This window comes from Eublepharis macularius, chromosome 2 (genome assembly GCF_028583425.1).
Source record: "Eublepharis macularius isolate TG4126 chromosome 2, MPM_Emac_v1.0, whole genome shotgun sequence".
Classification (NCBI taxonomy): domain Eukaryota; kingdom Metazoa; phylum Chordata; class Lepidosauria; order Squamata; family Eublepharidae; genus Eublepharis; species Eublepharis macularius.
Window position 1 is genome coordinate 156,070,568 of NC_072791.1, and position 17,062 is coordinate 156,087,629.

At 41.7% G+C, this 17,062-nt stretch overlaps 1 protein-coding gene across 8 annotated transcripts in view; it reads left to right on the forward strand.

Moving 5' to 3' along the window:
• Positions 1-17,062, forward strand: part of TNS1 (tensin 1) — a 390,644-nt gene that overhangs the window by 140,459 nt on the left and 233,123 nt on the right. For 7 of the 8 annotated variants that reach the window (XM_054971388.1, XM_054971389.1, XM_054971390.1 and 4 more), the window contains exon 3: positions 9,900-9,937. In XM_054971388.1, the coding sequence (XP_054827363.1) occupies positions 9,900-9,937 (38 nt within the window). Of the gene's footprint in view, positions 1-9,750; positions 9,792-9,899; positions 9,938-17,062 lie in introns of those variants that run through there. The other variant, XM_054971397.1, reaches the window with a different exon arrangement.

Sequence of the window (17,062 nt, forward strand, 5' to 3'; positions counted from 1 at the left end):
TGCAGCACAAACAGGATGGTCTTTGACTCACCGAGTCTGCAGTATCACCAGCAGCTGCTAAAGTGACGGCCATGCCAGACGTGATGTGGGAGTTCCGTGAATGGATCACCCCTCCTCCTCCCCCTTTAAAAGAGCAAGGCCCCAGTTCAGCTCAAGATTGCAGTGTGAAAGAAGGGGAGGGGTTTAAACCTAACCTTCCATACTTTTTTACCCGCCTGAAATGGCCTTTCAGTCTTGCTGTCTACTCCATTGGTGCAAACTTACAGGTAACTGTCAGGGCAAACATACACTTACTACAGCTTAGATTCTGTACCTTCTTTCAGCTTGGATTCCTCCGTGTCCATTGCATAGTTGGTCCTCCATGGTGCAGAGCACATGTTCCTCTGCTGCTAGTTCCAATTGCATATGGAAGTCCATTGTCTTTGAAGGAACCAAAAAGGGCCTAGCATGAGAGGACCGTGCTCTGCTGTGGCGGTCCACCTTTACAGTAGACTAAGAGGAGAGCACGTGAAAGCAAGGTACATGCTGGTGTTTGAGTGCCTCTTAGGCGTATTGCCCTGTGATCAAATTGCAGGCTACAGTATTGCAGCCCAGTCTCTGACTCACCAAATCATCATCATCATCATCATCATCATCATCATCATCATCATCACCAGCTGCTAAAATTAGTTTCTCAGCCCTGAAAAACCCATTCAAGGTTAGCATTGGCATGGAGAAAATTGTGATAGTTTCAATTTGAGATACTGCATGTGAAGAATTATTTTTGTAATGATATGCAATTATATTCCTACTACTGCTGCATGAAGAATTTGACACATGGAACAGCCCTTTGCCCTCATGTAGGTATTTAAAGTAGCCGCATAACCATTTCTTGCTAGTATGTATCAGGGCAACAGTAACTGTTTTTCCAGTTTGCAAACTGGAGATGATGCTGTAGAAGATGCCTCTTATCATAATGCATGGAGCTCTGAAGAGGTCAAGCTCCGTTTATTTGTTTGGGGCATCCTGCTTGTCTCCCTAACGGAGACCTATTCCAGTCCAGTTATCACCATGCCATTGGATGAATTTACAACTACATTGTTGGAAAGGATGAAAAAGTAATCCAGTTTAGAGATCTGTACAGTTCATATAACAGAACTATATGGGATTGTGCACAACACAAGAGCGTTTCAGCTTTGTGGTGACATTGAGATGTGCATGTTGATTTGCTGACTTTCTGGGTTGGTCGTAGTTTTGGTGTATTTGTGAACTGGGTTATTATCCTTCCTGTCTGACGTTGTCTTTCCAAGCTGTGACTGGCCATCACTGGTTCCCCCAAAAATGTTGGAGGAGAGGGGAAAGGAATAAAAATCAAGCATACATGATAGGCAGAGAAAGGGGAAATGGCTACTGAACAATTGGATTTAGGTTGGTTATGAAGGATGCTCCATAAAAACAATCAGTTTTTATTTAAAACTGAAACTAATGAACTTCTTTGTTGTGCTTGTTTAGTATTTTATTCTGCATACCTGTTCTTCAGCTGATGGGGTGGCTGGATTTTTTAGATAGGGTTATATAGAATTATGCACCCATAACTGTATCTCTCAGTTGACTCAGGAAGAAACTTACCAATGCTGGTTAAAATGATGTTTGGAGAAGATGATGCAATAGAGGAATGGCTTGATAAAGCAATACACAGTGAAACGGGCTGTCTAAATTGCTAGTGCACCCGTTGCCAACAGCCCAGGAGCTTCCCTGTTGACCTTCTGGCTCCCGTCGAACCTTCTTTGCCCTTCATTGGCAGGTTTGCCTGCAAGATAGAAGAAACAACCTGTTGGAACTGTACATTTTGAAAGACGAACTTTGTATTTATATGCATGTTATTATACTTGTGTTGTATGGACTGTATTCCATGCATTGGGGCTACATGTATACAGATGGATAGTCCCTAGTATTTTTGGAGTAAATATATTGGAATACTTACCTTGCACTTTTTGCACTCATTGCATTGGCACTTTCATTAAAATTGCATTGTTGTTGTTATCTATCAGGTTTCTGTAGACCGTTTGGTCCTTGTTTGGCAAAATTTTGTTTGAAACCTGTCCCTACTTGTTTGTGATACAATAATGAAAGACCATCAACAATCAAGGTAAGGTTCTGTACCCTTAATTTGGAGGACTTCCCAAGCTGGCAGAAAGCATGACTTTTTAAATTAACCCCAATGGGAGGGGGAGCCTAAACAGTGATCTTATGATTTTGAATATGCTCCAGGAGTGTGGAACAGTTTCAGTGTCAGTTAAAGCAGGATAGTGAAATCATCCCGCTCAAGCTCCTGAGAATTTTAGAGAATCCTGGAGGGGGATTGTGGTGCTTGGGTGCATTTCCATATTGGTGCTTGGGTGCATTTCCACATTGTCCCCCTTAATGTGATTCCTTGCAGGCCTCCAGTTAGTGTATGTTTACTGGGAAGCAGGTCCCATTAAAATCAGTGGAACATATATCTGACTAAATAGTGCAACCTTAGAAAAAAAGGAGGCTATTCTGCATAATTCTGACTTTTGAAACCTTGTCATGGAACTTGGAGTTATGGGGTGTTGGTAGTGTGGGTAACTGGGTAATTAAGAGGGAAAAGAGAACAATCTGGGTGGCTTGGCTGCAAGCATTTATAAAAGAATTCTATGAAATTCTCTGCTTCTTGTGGAGATTGTAACGTGGGAAGCTGATTGTGGAGTCCACTGGTCTGTAGCCATGTATTTATTTAGGAAATGTTTATGCCATCTTTCCAGTGACCCACTTGTGGAAGCTTACAATTAAGACAATAAAAAGTCATTAAAAACAAAGCTGCTTAAAAAACAAGCCGATGTCATTAAAACAGCCAGGGCATAACAGCATAAAATACACACAGAGGAGTCTAAAATGCTGTAGAAAAATGATCAATGGGCCAAATTAGATCATAAAATGTTTAAGAAAGAAAATAAGGTTAAAAAAATAAAAAACAATTCTTTAGATTGATGGCTACGAAGGTACCAGGTGATCATCGTGGGGGAGGCATTCCAAAGATGAGGTGACTGGTGAAAAAGCCCTGCCTCTGGTTGCCATCACTCTCATTTGTGAAAGGAGAGACACAGATATCAGGGCTTGAGAAAAGAATTTTAACCTTTGAGTGCTGGACAATATGGGAGGAAGTGATTCTTCAAGTACGCTGGCCTCAAGCCATTGAGGGCTTTAAAGGGAAGAACCAGCACTTTGAACTGTGGGGTAATACAATCCCTTTATTCCTCCTCTGACAATAACCTGGTTGCTAACTTTTGGACCAACTGAAGTTTCCAAACTCTTTTCAAAGGCAGTCTAGTGTAAAGTGCATCACTGTCATCTAGGCTGAATGTGATCAGAACTTGGATCACTGTGGCCAAATTACTCTCTTCAAGGAAGGCAGTAGTTGATGTATGATCCAAAGATGGTAAAAAGTGCTACATGTTATAGAAAAACCTGAGTCTGAAACTGTAGATCCAGCAGCACCCCAAGCTATGAACCTGCTCCCATCAGAGGGAGTACAACCCCTACAGGACAAGCTGACTCCCCTGTCCTTGAGCCACTTTGTCATTGACCAACAGCACCATAGTCTTGCCTGAATTGGGCTTCAGTTTGCCCTCATTTGGTTCTCATACATCCATTACCTTTTCTAGGCACCTATTCAGAATTTCCACAGACCTTCTTGGCTTAGCTGATAAGGAGAATTGGAGCCAGGTGTGGTGTGCATATTGGTTGCACTGAACTTCAGTTCCGTGAATGATCTGTTTAGCTGGCTTCATATATATGTTAAACAGCAGACAGACAAGATGGATCCTGGAGGACTCTGTATCATGTATATCATAGGCCTGAACAACAGTCCTCCAGTACCACCTTCTGGAATTGGTCACCCGACTAAGAGCAGAAGCACTGGAGCCACAGTGTCTTCCACTCCCCACTCAGCCAGCCTCTCCAGAAAGATGCAATAGCTGATGGTATCAAAAGCTGCTGAGAGGTCCAGAAGAATGAACAGAGATGCACTCTTCTGCGGAAGACTGTCTCTCAGGGCAACCAAGGCTGATTCTGTCCTAAACCAGGCCAGCATCTAGCATTAAAATCAATTGCTGATGCACTGAAGAAGTGGGAGGCAAGTGTTGGAAAGGCTAGATGTTTGGGGCAGGGCCCTTGACTGAGAGATTCTCGAACAGAGCATGGACTTGTATTGCCATTTTCTAGAACAGTTTAACTTTCCAGATAAAGTAATAAATTAAAATAAGTGTGAGTTAATAATTCTGGACCCCAAAGTCCCCTACTCCTTGGCTCATGTTGGAAGTAAAGGCAAGGCCTCAAGGCCAGATACTTTAATATTTGTATATTAAGAGTTGAACAAGAGAGCCAAGGTTGCTAAAGATTGCCCCACTGAATTTAGTGGGATTTCTGAGTAAATTTGCAAGCCTTATTTCTTCTGTTCCATTTGTACATTTCTAATATTCAGTGACTTGCAGGGAGTCTGTTGCAAAGCCAACATATAAACCTTGTATTGCATATGAGGGCAGTTGTTTGTTCGTGGTGCTCGAGTTTGATTTAGCAGCTCAGCCTTTGTACAGCTTACCTTTTCTGCCTGTCACACTGTTCAGCTAACCATAACAAAGGAATAAACATTTGATAGTATTTTAGATAAAACTTTTGAGAACAAAGGCAAACTTAAGCAGTGATAAGATTTAAAAACTAGAGGAGAAGCAGATCAGCTTAGATATTGATAGCTTATTTCCACAACAGTGTAGTTGACAAGTCTGGGCTTGGCTGCATTCTTGTCCCAAGACTTACCATGGAAAAGGACAGAGAAGGGTGAGGAGATCCCCCAACCCTCAGCAATGATCCCCCTCCTGCTCGTTGATATGCCAGGTTTTCTCTGCTGTTCAAATCTTGGCCTAAAAATGCAAAGGTAACATATCCTGTACACTGAGCCCCTGCTCCTGTAACCTTTCCTTTCTAAGAACAATGGTTGTCTTGTGTATCAAAGTAACAGATGCTGTTTCTGGCAAGGGCTTCAGCTGCCAATGTAAACCGCTCTGGGGTGATTGAACTTGACCCAACCCAGGGCTCAGCTGGCATTGCACCAAAATTTTGGGCTGGGGTGGGTGAATAGAAGGAATGGGACTTCATAGTGCATAAATTTAGAAATTTAAGGTGATACATGTTTAGGTGGAAATGCAGATCTACTCAGGTATTTTTGCAGACTGATCTCCAAAGGGCCACATACCAGTCAGGGGTGAATCGGCATGCATGGGGGGAAAAACCCGCACATACTAAGATTAAAGCAGGAGTTGATATCTATTGACACCCTGTTGTATCGTTGCAACTGTAATAAAAGTCAGTATCTTATATGGACCATGTCCAGGGGAAAGAGTTACATTGCAATGGAGGCTTTTTCCCGCCGAAAGAAAAGTGTAGTGAAAACTATTGTGAATGTAATAAGAAATGCTATATTGGACTGTGGGGGTTCCTCTGTGTTGATTTAGCCATCATCATCTGGTCTCTAAGTACGTAATGTGAACAAAGCCCTTATTATGTACCAAACTGTAGGATTTTGATTATTTTTTAAAATGAATTGGAATAGTATAGGGCTGGAACAGCTAGAAAATTACTGGTTTAAATCTCCCCTCTACCACAAGTTCACTAGGTGGCTTTAGGTAAATAGTTGTTCTCTTACTTTCAGCTCTCTACCTGAAATGTGCAGATAAACAGACTGGCCTTCCTTATAAGGATTTGCTTATCGTAAACTCCATTTGATTTATTTTAATGAAGGCAAAGTTTGCTTTGAATTTAATGAATAAAGCAGTGAAGCAGCACTTTAAATAATGAATGAATAAAGCAGTGGAATTTCAACTTTATTAACTGCTCCTCTGTTGAAGCACAGATCAGCTAGCATTAAAAAAAGAAATTGCAAATAAATACTTGTATGTAGGATAGACAACTTATTCATTGATGAGAGGCCTCCCTAGAAATCCATTATGATCCAGATGGTGACATGTATTTGAACGTGCATGTTGTATTGTAATGATTTTATTTATACATTTCTTCCCTGAGTTTTTATCACTGGAATAATTAAGGCATCTGACAGCCTTTTAAAAAAGTTATACAATAAAAACAGTTAAGTCATAAAACAAAAAATACCATATAAACTTTAGAAGCAAAGACTGCAGAAGAAGCTAATAGTGAATGAGTAGCAGCTGGCAGTCTAATTCTCCAGCTTGCCAAATACCTTCCTCAATACACCAGCCCCCAATGTCTTCACTGTGCACTAGCAGACATGATGAAGATAGACTGGCCTTCCAAGGGAGGGAGTTCCAGAGTCTGGGGGAAATTGCTGAAAAAGGACCTTCTTATGTAACCAATAACCATTACTTTAAGGCCCTGATTGACAATCAGAGTTCATTGGCAGGCTCATATTGGTGATGTATAATTGATAATCCACAAAGCTCTGCCTGAAATATGATATAACTCTGTTTGTACTAGGCTGCAGTTGGTTGAAGTTGCTGGTCTCTTTCTCTGTTGGAGTCAAATTAAGGACCATCCCCTCACAGCCATTCAAAAACCTCCTGTTAAAATGGTTAATTTTTAAAAAGAAGCATGTTTTCTACTTTCTCTAGGAAACGGAACAACAAAGTTCTCATTCGGTCTTTTCTCTGAACAGTCAAACTGTGGTTGTGGGTATCAAGTGGTGACCCTTTAGCCTAGAAGTCCCTAGGCAGAGCCTGGGCATGTTTTTGGAATTTTGAGAATAGGTAGTGAGCACCACAAGAAATGATTTGCCATTGGTGGGCCACAGAAAATCCTCAAATCACGGATATGGGGACTGGAGCCAATTGTAAAATGTTGGGAGGCTCTGGCAAGCATCCTCCTATGATGAAAGCAGCTGTTTCTGAATGTCTGTTTCAGGCAGACACTAAGGTGATAATGACTCCTGGGCTCATCAGAAGCACCTTCCAGTCCAGTAAGATGGAGGAAAGCCAGGACTGGCTCTTTACTTTTCAGAAGAGATACTTCGGGAAGAAAGAAGCGGGTGCTGCATTGACAAGCACCATGGGCATCATATGGGCAATTGCTGCCTTAGTCCAAACCTGTTCTTGGCTTGCAGATCAAGAAATCTTGGATGGCCTGATAACTCTGCTCTAACACTCAACAACAACAACAATTTCATGCCAAGAAAAGTTGGATTCTGCAACTTCTGTGGTGTGTGAATTGAGCAAGCATGCATAATTTTTCTTATTTGGCATTACTTGGTCTCTAGTATTTATTACTTTGAATAATTTATTTTGGAGTTGCTAGTAGTGGTAAAGGGAATGGAGCTGTCTCTGAGTCTTGTAAATTTTAGTTATCAACTTTTCTGGCTTCTGAGATTTCAGCAGCCGCATTGCTTCACACATGAATGAAATTCTGCAGCTTTTCCTGTTTCCCCACAGAATTGTTACTGCTCATAGGCTCCAACAGTTAATGCCTGTATGCATGGTTCTAGAGCTTAGGTCGACCTAGGGGCAGCATGGGAGGTGCTGGGAAATGACTGATGGGAAGTGACTCTAATAGAAGCTCAAGGTTTGGAGAAGGCACGCGGAGATAGCATGTGTGGCACTTGGGCCCTTTTTGTGTTCTCCTGTATGTGAGGCATCCCCATGAAATTCCACAAATGTGTTTACAGTTATGTGCATGAAGGCTCCCTCCTCCTCTTCCAGACTGGAACATTTTAGAGAATGTACTTTTAAATACACGCAGCCCCTTTCCAGTGTTTTACGCAGCTACCCTACTGTTAGGCAGATTGAATACACCCTCAGAATCTTAAAGATGAGCAAAAGGAATGAATCTGATTTTGCTGTTTCTTGGGTTAAATGAAATTAAAATGTTAGAAGTTTCAAGCATGGGGAAGACAGCTTAAGTGAAACAGCATTTCCTCTGACCTTTCTCTCATCCTTCCATTCTTAAAATAGCAAGGATATTTACCTGTATAACCTTAGTGAATAGTTTGCTTAAAAGTGTCCCTCTGCTTTCGTTCCAAATGAGAGCCTGTGGCTTGAGGGATAGAGAGTTGGACTTGGGCCGGTGAGACTTTGGTTCAAATCCCCACCCAGCAATAAAGCCTGACCATGTTGCCTGAGCAGTAAGAATTTATGCTTGGTTTTTAGTTAAAATATTACCAGCTTTAGTGTTCAGCTATTGAAGATTGTTCTAATTAAAATGATTTTGTAAAGTAAATAGAAATTACTGCATTGCTGCCCCCCTTTGTTTCTGTTTTATAACGCAAGTGAATGGGAAGAACGACGAAGATGCCTTCAGGCAGGAGCAGGACTTGGGACAAAATTGCAGCTGGTCTTCTATGACCATGGGGTTGGTTTAGGACTGCCAACCTCCAAGTGGAGCTTGGAGATCTCCCAGAGTTACACCCTGCTGAGGTCCCTTCCCTCTCCAAGACCTGCCTTCCATTGGCTCCATCCCCAAATGTCCAGGAATTTTCTGACCTGTAGTTGACCCTGACATGTAGGTTGGTTGCATGGAATGGTGAATTTTGCATTGTATGCACAGATTCTATGGAAGTCATAATGCAGAAGTTTTGTTTCTTTTGGTAGCCAAAACTTCACACTTGGTGCTTTTAAACCAGCTTCTTTAGTTGAGCTCTTGGCATAATGCCTATTAAGCTGGTTTTTAAAAACTAGCTGATTTAGTAGACTAACAGTGCAATCCTGAACAGAATTATACCCTTCTAAATCCATTGATTTCAATGGGCATAGAAGGGTGTAAGTTTGTTCAGGATTGTACTGCAAAACTGCATCTTGGGTTGAAGCAGTTAGTGGTTAGCCTATGTCAAGTTCTGTTCCTTCATCCTCAGTTCTTTATCTGTACAATGGGAACGATAATGATTTACCACCAAGGTTCTTCAGCTGATAACATACCAGGCCCTTGTTAATATCCCTACATAATAAATGTCCCTACATTATACGTGATCCGACGTCCCCCCCATGGGTCAGTAATGACTCAGTGCTTGCACCTTTACCCTTTTTACATTATAAAATAATAATCTTGCTGCTTGCTGACTGTTCACAGCAAGAATTTGAACAAAAGGAAAGGAAAGTGACGTCGGCTGGGAAAATTAGGCCAAGCAAGCGCATCCTTTTGTTTCATAACCTAGATTTTTGAACCAGAGAAGGGGTGAGGAGCAGCCCCCAGCTCTCTCTTCTCCTGGTCCTGTTCCAAATTCATATAACCGTAAAGTGATGCTGCCTCCTGAGGAGGGGAGCATAGCCTGTACATTTTCAACATTCTTGCTGGAGTTAACGACTTAGAAACATGACTCCCCAAAAGAGGGAGGGCTCAGCCCATTTTTGTGTGTGTGTGTGTGTAAAGTTTAGTCACGGAAGGTGGGGGGTGGAAATAGGGAAAAAATGCAGAGCCTCAGGGCAGCCTCTGACAGCGCAGTGGGCTGGCAGGCAGCTCCCAAACAATGTGCTTAGTATTATCCCCAGGACTGGAGCTGTTGGAGCGGGCTGGCGCGCTTTGCCGTACCTGTGCAGCTTGGGCTATCTTTGGCTAGGTGCCAGCGTGCCGAGAGGGTTATTTTTTCCCTCCCTCTGCCTTCCCTCCCTCTTGCGTGTGGTGTGTAGCTCCCCCCCCCCCCACTTCTTGCAGGAGTCGTTCAAAAAGCCTGGAAGCAGCTCCTTTTGTAACACCACCTAATTTTTCTTTTCTTCTTTTTTTTTTGAAGGGGGGGATTTGCTCATCTGTTCTTTCTTGCCCTGCTTCCGTTTTCCTGGGTGAGGCCCCTTTTCTTCCCCAGTTCATAAATGTTTCAGTTTGGAACCAAAGACTTCTTGTTTTTACTACTTCTCCTCCATCTCACTCTTCTTTCTCCTCCTGCACAGGTTGCAACCTCTCTTGTCACAAGAAATGTGAAGCCAAGGTAAGAGCTGCTTGTTCCTACTCTTATTATATTACAACAACATTGCGGTTTGTGCTACTTTTCCGTCCTGTCTGATGCGAATCTTCTTTGAAAGTCATTTGGATGATGAAGGGGGGGGGGCTTCTGTTGCTCTCCTTCTTTCTCCCTGCACTTTGTTTATTTAAAAAGCTGTGATTGTTGCTCAAGGTGAAATTTGCCAGGTTCCCACCAGGTCTAGAGGCTCTTGTTACAAACCATCCAGGAACACCTCACCCCTGGGCTGCTAGCAAGGAAGGCATTGAAACTACCTTAATATATATGTATGGCTTTTATTATTTTTAGAAAATTGCAACCAATCTTTTGAAATATTCCTTCCCGGGTCAGTATTATGGCGGTTTGCCTAGTTCTTTTTTCTTTCTTTCTTTCTTTGGTAAGGAGACTGCTGTATTAGCAGGAAAGGTTTGCAAAAGCTTTCAGGAAGAACGGTCTCTTCTCATCCAAGGCTGTAAAATAAATGCAGCTCCTTCAGAATGAATCCATCCTTGCTAACTCACATTATGTCATGGTTAGGGATGCCCAAGGCAGATGAGTTCAGCTACAAGAGAATCTTCTTTTCTCTGCTTTTGTAAAATCCTTTCCACTTGGCTCTTGATGTACAAATAGTGCTTTATCAGTAGTGCTAAGTCCCCATACCAATATTGAACTATTTCCATTTAACAGACAGGATGTTGAGACCAAGACATAGTGACTTGCTGAAGACAGTCCAGTGTGTTCAGGGCTTAGGGTGTGATTTGAACTCAGGCGCTTGCTCACTCCCCTATGAACAATTGTTCTTGCAAGCCTGGTAGACCAGTGTCAGCAAGTATGTGGTCAACATCCACCAAGGAAAGCGGTGCTGAAGCTCTTGTTGCTACTCCCATCTGTGTCAGCAGTCCAGACTTATGATGGTGGCAACAGAATGGAATTGTAATACCCACCAAATTGAAGCGCAGTGACACACACGTGGCTCATTCCTGGCTACATCTGGCACCTGTTCTTCAATCCCATGGGTGTACACATGATCAGTTCTCAAAATTCTTCTTTCCTCTCAGTTGGTTAACTGGGGCAGCTGCTTAACATACTGGGCCAAATATTTGTAAAGCTTTCATTTTGGTGAGATTCTGTCATATGTAATATACGACTCTTTAAATGCTCCAGTGCAGTTACAAATAGAAAATTAAAAATACAATAAAAATGGAAATACAAAATACATAGGATAAACTGGCTTCCAGCACTACAAGACATGTTCAAGATGTGATCCTATTTGGCAAAAGGTAGACCCTCCCATCTTGGTTCTGAAGGCAAATGCTTTTCTTTTGTGTTCCCCTTTTATTATACAGTCATTTCATTGATCTGAATAATTTCAAAATCTCTATGACTGAAAAAATAACAATGTGCCAGTATAATCCTAGCCCCACTCTGTTGATAGGGATTTTTGCATTGTTGATTAGGAGTTGGTGGTAGCTGTAGTATATCTTCTTGTATTTCTTATGTTGTTTTATGTTATGTTTTTTACTGTATTCATTGTGTAAAGGGTTCTGATTTTTTATTGTACACTTGATGTATTGTCCTGGCAAAGGATAATATTCTGGCCTTCCCAATGCTACCTCACTTGCTTCTGGGCTTTCATACTCAGAGATGGTTCACGTGCCTTAATCTTTGCTAAATGAGACTCTGACAACCTTCACCCCCTTCCCCTTATTTTTCCCCGTCTTCTTCTCCTGAACTCTCTATCTATTCTGTTCTGGAAGAGTCATCTCCTTCCCACCTCTTGGCTTACTCTATTCCGTTTTCCATTGTAGAAATGAATAAGGAGGCTAGCATGTCTTCTCTTACCTGACTGATGTATACTGGTGATGCTGCTGGGTCCCAATTTTCTTGACAAAAGTAAGGACCCTTGGTCCAAGAGGCTTAGTCTCAATATTGAAGGGTTGTTTGGGGAAGGTGGCCTTGGGTATCCCATTAGGAGTTGATCTTTATATGTCTTATATAGTAGAGATGAAAGAAGAGGAAATAAGAAGGTGCATTAAGTGAATGATGTTTGAACATGAGAACAGATATATTCAAATCTATTTCAGGGCACTAATCACAAGAATGAATGCTTGGGTGAATGTGTGAGCGGGTTTGTGGAAGCCAAGGCATAGGAGATTTGTGCAATAGCTACATCAGGATGCAGCTCAAGGCAATATTAGCAGTGCAATCCTAGTAAATTATACCCTTTTAAGCCTATTGACTTCAATGGATTTAGAAGGGGGTAACTCTGTTTAGGATTGTGTTGTAGGGTTGGAATGTGAACAGTTTACTTAGCACAGTGGAGCAATGTATATCAGAGCTGATGAACTGTTTGAGGAATCCGTACTGTGGGTAAAGTGAAGTTTGAAATAAACACAATCAGTTTTTTAGACAGAAGTATCACTGCAATTGGCATCCTGCAGGAAAGGGTAGGGAAAGATGACAAAGCTCTGCTCCTCCAACATTTGTATCTTGTCTTTGAAGGAAACAGGTGAGTTCTAGTATACGTACTGCAGCTGCAAGCTCCCTTAAGCCAGCTCCATGCATGGGAAGAGAGATGCATGCAGCCGTTGGCTCTTCCACTGAAGTGAACGAGGACAATTGTTTATTCAGAAGTTCCTTGAACTCTTCAGTGCATAACAGCCCTCTTGATTGGGACCTTACTGTCCAGTTCTTTGCAGGACTCTTAGATACTGCTGATAGCAGGGATTTTAACTGCTGAAATTAGTATCTCATTTTTTTAAAAATACTAGTCTTAACGTAATATCTTTTAACACTGTCAGTGTTCATCACCTGTCTCGTGACTGCTCTCATCCTGGCTGTTACACTGTTCCTTTCGGTTTTTTTTTTTGTTCTAACTTTTAAAAAGTATGTCATGTTAATCTTAGACAATTTTTGCAATCCAGTAGGGACAGCTGACTCTCCTACATCATTTTTAATGGACTTGTAAACCGCTACAAAATAAGCACTGTCTGAAAGTGCTTTTAAATCTGACTGTGCAAGTTTTGATGTAACCTGTTTTAAATCATTGTCCTATAACATGAAATCCTACGCAGAGTTGCTCCAGTCTAGGCCCATTGATTTCAGTGGTTTTGTACAAGAATACCTCTGCATAGGATTACACTGTAAGTGTATGAATTGTACAAGTGAAAGTGGGGACATGCTGGGATAGCATGCTGGGACACAAATATTAAGGATTCTGGTCTCTCAATCGCTTTTGAAGTTGTTCATTTTGGTCCTTACAAATGTTGTTGCCTTCATCACATTGTTATCCTTCCTCCAAGCATCATAAATAGTGATCCTGAAATGGGAAATACCCCTCAGAATAAATGTTTCATAATGCAAACCAGCCAGTCTCCTCAAAAGATATTCTTAGAGTTGCATGTCTGTGACCAGGTTATGTGTTGGAAGGGTCAGCATTTGGAAGATGAAATGTGTACACTCTGAGGAAGTTTGGCAGCAATGTTAGCAAGGATGTTTTGGCACATTTTTGCTTTCCCCCTTCCTTTCCAAGTTTTTTCTCAGTGCTTGACAAATGACCACAGTTTTCAAGCCACCAAGTCTAAATGTTTCATTGAAAGTAAAGTATTTTTCCCAAATCACAAAGCTACCAGTTATCCAAAGGAAAGTAAATGGAACATGCAAATGAGGCTGTTATCATCCTGTTGAGGTTTGGATATTAAGCCTTGTGTGTGTGTGGTGGGGGGGGGGAGGGGAGACAGTGCATGCTGTTTTACGCATAAATCTCTTTCTATCAGGTATGCTCATTTTGGGGAATCTGCAACTGGTAGTGGGTTCCCAGCAAATATGTATCTACCAAAATGCATATGTGATCTTTACACAGTAGAATATATTTTTTTCTTAATGCTGAAATACCCATAGAGAAAATGTACTGTGTGAAACAGTCTCATGAGTTATGAGCATATTTGTATGCCAGGATTTAAAGCAAACTTTACTGACAGAATTCACATGACGCTGCCTTCTGCCGAATCAGACCATTGGTCCTTCGCTGTTAATCTTGTCTGCTCAGACTGGCTGCAGCTCTCCAGGGTCTTTCACATCACCTACTGACTGGCTGGTTCATTTAATTTGAGAAGGCAGGGATTGAACGTGGATCTTCTGTGTGCCACGACAATGCTCTGCCACTGAGCCATGGCCGCTCCCCTCCCCTATAGGTAGATTTTTAAAAATTACCCTCGAATAATCTCCTCTCCCTGCTACATTACTACTTACGGTGCTTCTGATTCAGAAGAACACCATCTTCTTTTCTAACCTCCCTTTTTTCATATAATCATTCCATATTTCCCAACAAATCTACACAACATACTTAAAGTCCTTCCTTTGACCTATGATCCTGAACCTTGAGGAAAGGAAAATATTTTAGATTACCACTATGTCTGATCCCTGTGAGGATGATAAAAGAAGCTAAATGGCTAAGAAAAGGTAGTCAGGGAACTCCGCAGTCATGCAGAAAGATAGAATTTAACCATAAGGAGGAAAAAACCTAGGAAGAGCCCAGCCTGATGAGACAGGATGTTGAGAATAGTTGAATGCCATCAGTTGCAGCAAAAGGGGAAAGGAGAAATCCTCCTGTTCAGGTCCCTAAGAGAGCTTAGAAAATGAGGGAGGGCAAGGTTTTGAGGGATTGGGGTTCCAGATTCTCCTCCCTCCTCTACAGTTATACCTTCAGCTTTTCCTCTAATGCTCGCATATATTCCAGATACTAGTCTCAGTTTGTGCATATTTTGGCTTAATGTTGTTTAAAGGGATATCTGAACATAGCCACAGAGAATACTTTTCAAACGTTTAGTCAAATGTTTGGTGACCAAATGAGGAGGTGCTGACCTGGGATATGGCCTAGTATCATGTGAAGAAGTGGTGTTCATCAAGGAGTTCATCAAGGAGTTCTACCTTTAGTATTGTTTCTGGCACAACTAGTTTCTGGATGGTTCCTAAGAAACATGATTCATCAGTATTACCTTCTGGATGACACAGACAGCTGTGGTTGGCTAAAATCTTAGCAGCTTATAGAATGATACACTATAATGGTGCTGCACAGATCACTTCTCTTGGATTTAGAGCTACAGACTCCAGTCTGGTTAACCTGTGTTGCCACAGACTTTTTCGAACCTGCATATACAGAGGCAGCAAAACTGTGAATTCCAGTGCATACCAGTGTTGGAAGAGGAGAAGCCCTCTATGCCCTGTTCGTTTGGCCTCCCAGGGTAACTGGTTGGCTGCTGTGTGGAACAATATGGTGAACTAGATGGACCTCTAGTCTCATCTCTCAAGCTTTTCTTATGTTCTGATGACTTTAATGAGAAATACAAACTTGTAAAAAGGGTTAGATCCAGAAGAGTTCATGAGATCAGGCATAGTATTGCAGCTGGCCACTCAAATAGGTAAAATGTACAGATATCTGAATGGTTCTGCCAGCACATACATTGTAGTTGCCATTTCGAGATACGCAATAAAAGGGGTGAGAGGTTATTTTGTTGCTTTGTTTGGTGGCTCGATTCATTTCACTTGCTTGTTTCAACAGTGATGTGTGGGTTTTATGGGAAAATTTAAATTGGAAAATATTTGGAAGAATCTTCCAATTAAAATTTAAATCAATTTAAAAGCTTAAATTATGTTAGCACAAGAAGTCAAATAAGCCATGTACAAGCCTGGACCATGTACAAGCACTGGGGTTTGTCCAGGCTACATATCCCATATTTACCCATCTAACATGATTGATTTGCAGCACAACCCCGACAGGTTACATAGATCAATGTACTATATTTACATGCGTGGGTGGAAATTTCCCCCCAGAAAAATATAGCATTGGAGAATGTTCTGTTTTGGAAAATTTTCCACGGCACATCACTGTTTCAACAGTTTCCTCACAGGGAAACTTGCAGGGAATGTGCTGTTTGGAAAGTCTCCTGCAGAGGTACAGGGACTCAGGAGTTATCCATAAAACAACATTATATTGAGTTTATAAATAGTCATTTTCCACCCAGTTGGCACCAGAGTCCCTGGAAATGCACTTGGAAAGCTCCATGTAATTTCAGAACAATAGGTGCAGGGGTTCTCAAGGAAATAATGATTGAAGGTATAATACTTCTGAATAAATGCTGAGTGAACCAAAACTGGACGTAGAAATATTAATTAGAAACGATAGAATAGAAAAGAATTTACTGATTTAAGCTCCTGCAAACCTTCAGTCCAAGAAAGAATGGAGGTCAGTGAAAATGGCCCCAAATCATCTATTTTCATACTTTCGTAGTTTGCTCCCAAGGATAACACTGATTGGAAGTGTAAGCAAAAGAAATACCAGGTACAAGCCTTCATTCAGCAGCTGTGTTCCTCATTGACAGCTCAGAAATGTCAGTCATCCATTGCCTGATCACCCCCTAACTGTTTGGAAACCACCATCCTTATATGGAAGGAAAAGCTTCTGGTAGCTAGGCAAAGAGAAAATATCCTGGGAGTGTGGCTCAGAGTACTTTGGAAGGTTGTGCTTGGGTATGGAGTGATTCAGAAGGACCTCACTTGGTTTAGAGGTCCTTCCAATGCAGCTCTGAGGCTGGGCAATTCATTTCAGAATATGATTGTTTCTGAAACATCCCTAGCTGCCATGGAGATACCACTGAAAATGGACCACCTTTATGAAGTTATCCTTATGTTAGCCACTCTACACTCACCATGTGGTAGGCTCTTATATAGCATTATCACATATTTAGTGCTTATCAGCCTACTCCCTTATGAACCTACCTGCCTGCTACAGTCATCATCTGAGGCCTGTTTTGGCTTCCCCCACCTTATGATTGCCAAACCATGCCTGGCAACCACCTGGAGTTTGAAGGGTGGGTGGGAACATGCAGGGGTGCCAGCACTGTGACATCGCTTTTGGAAAAAAATGGACATGATGTTACATTGCTCTAGGGAACATCATACCAACGTTTCCTAAAACAACATGATGCCACATCTAGGTTTCCCCCAGAAGTAACATCATGCCACCAATTTTTTTCTTCCTGCAGCTGCTTGGAACAGTGGCAGGTAACATGTGTTGCCAGAGGTGGGAGACTTGGCAACCCTGCACTACCCGTT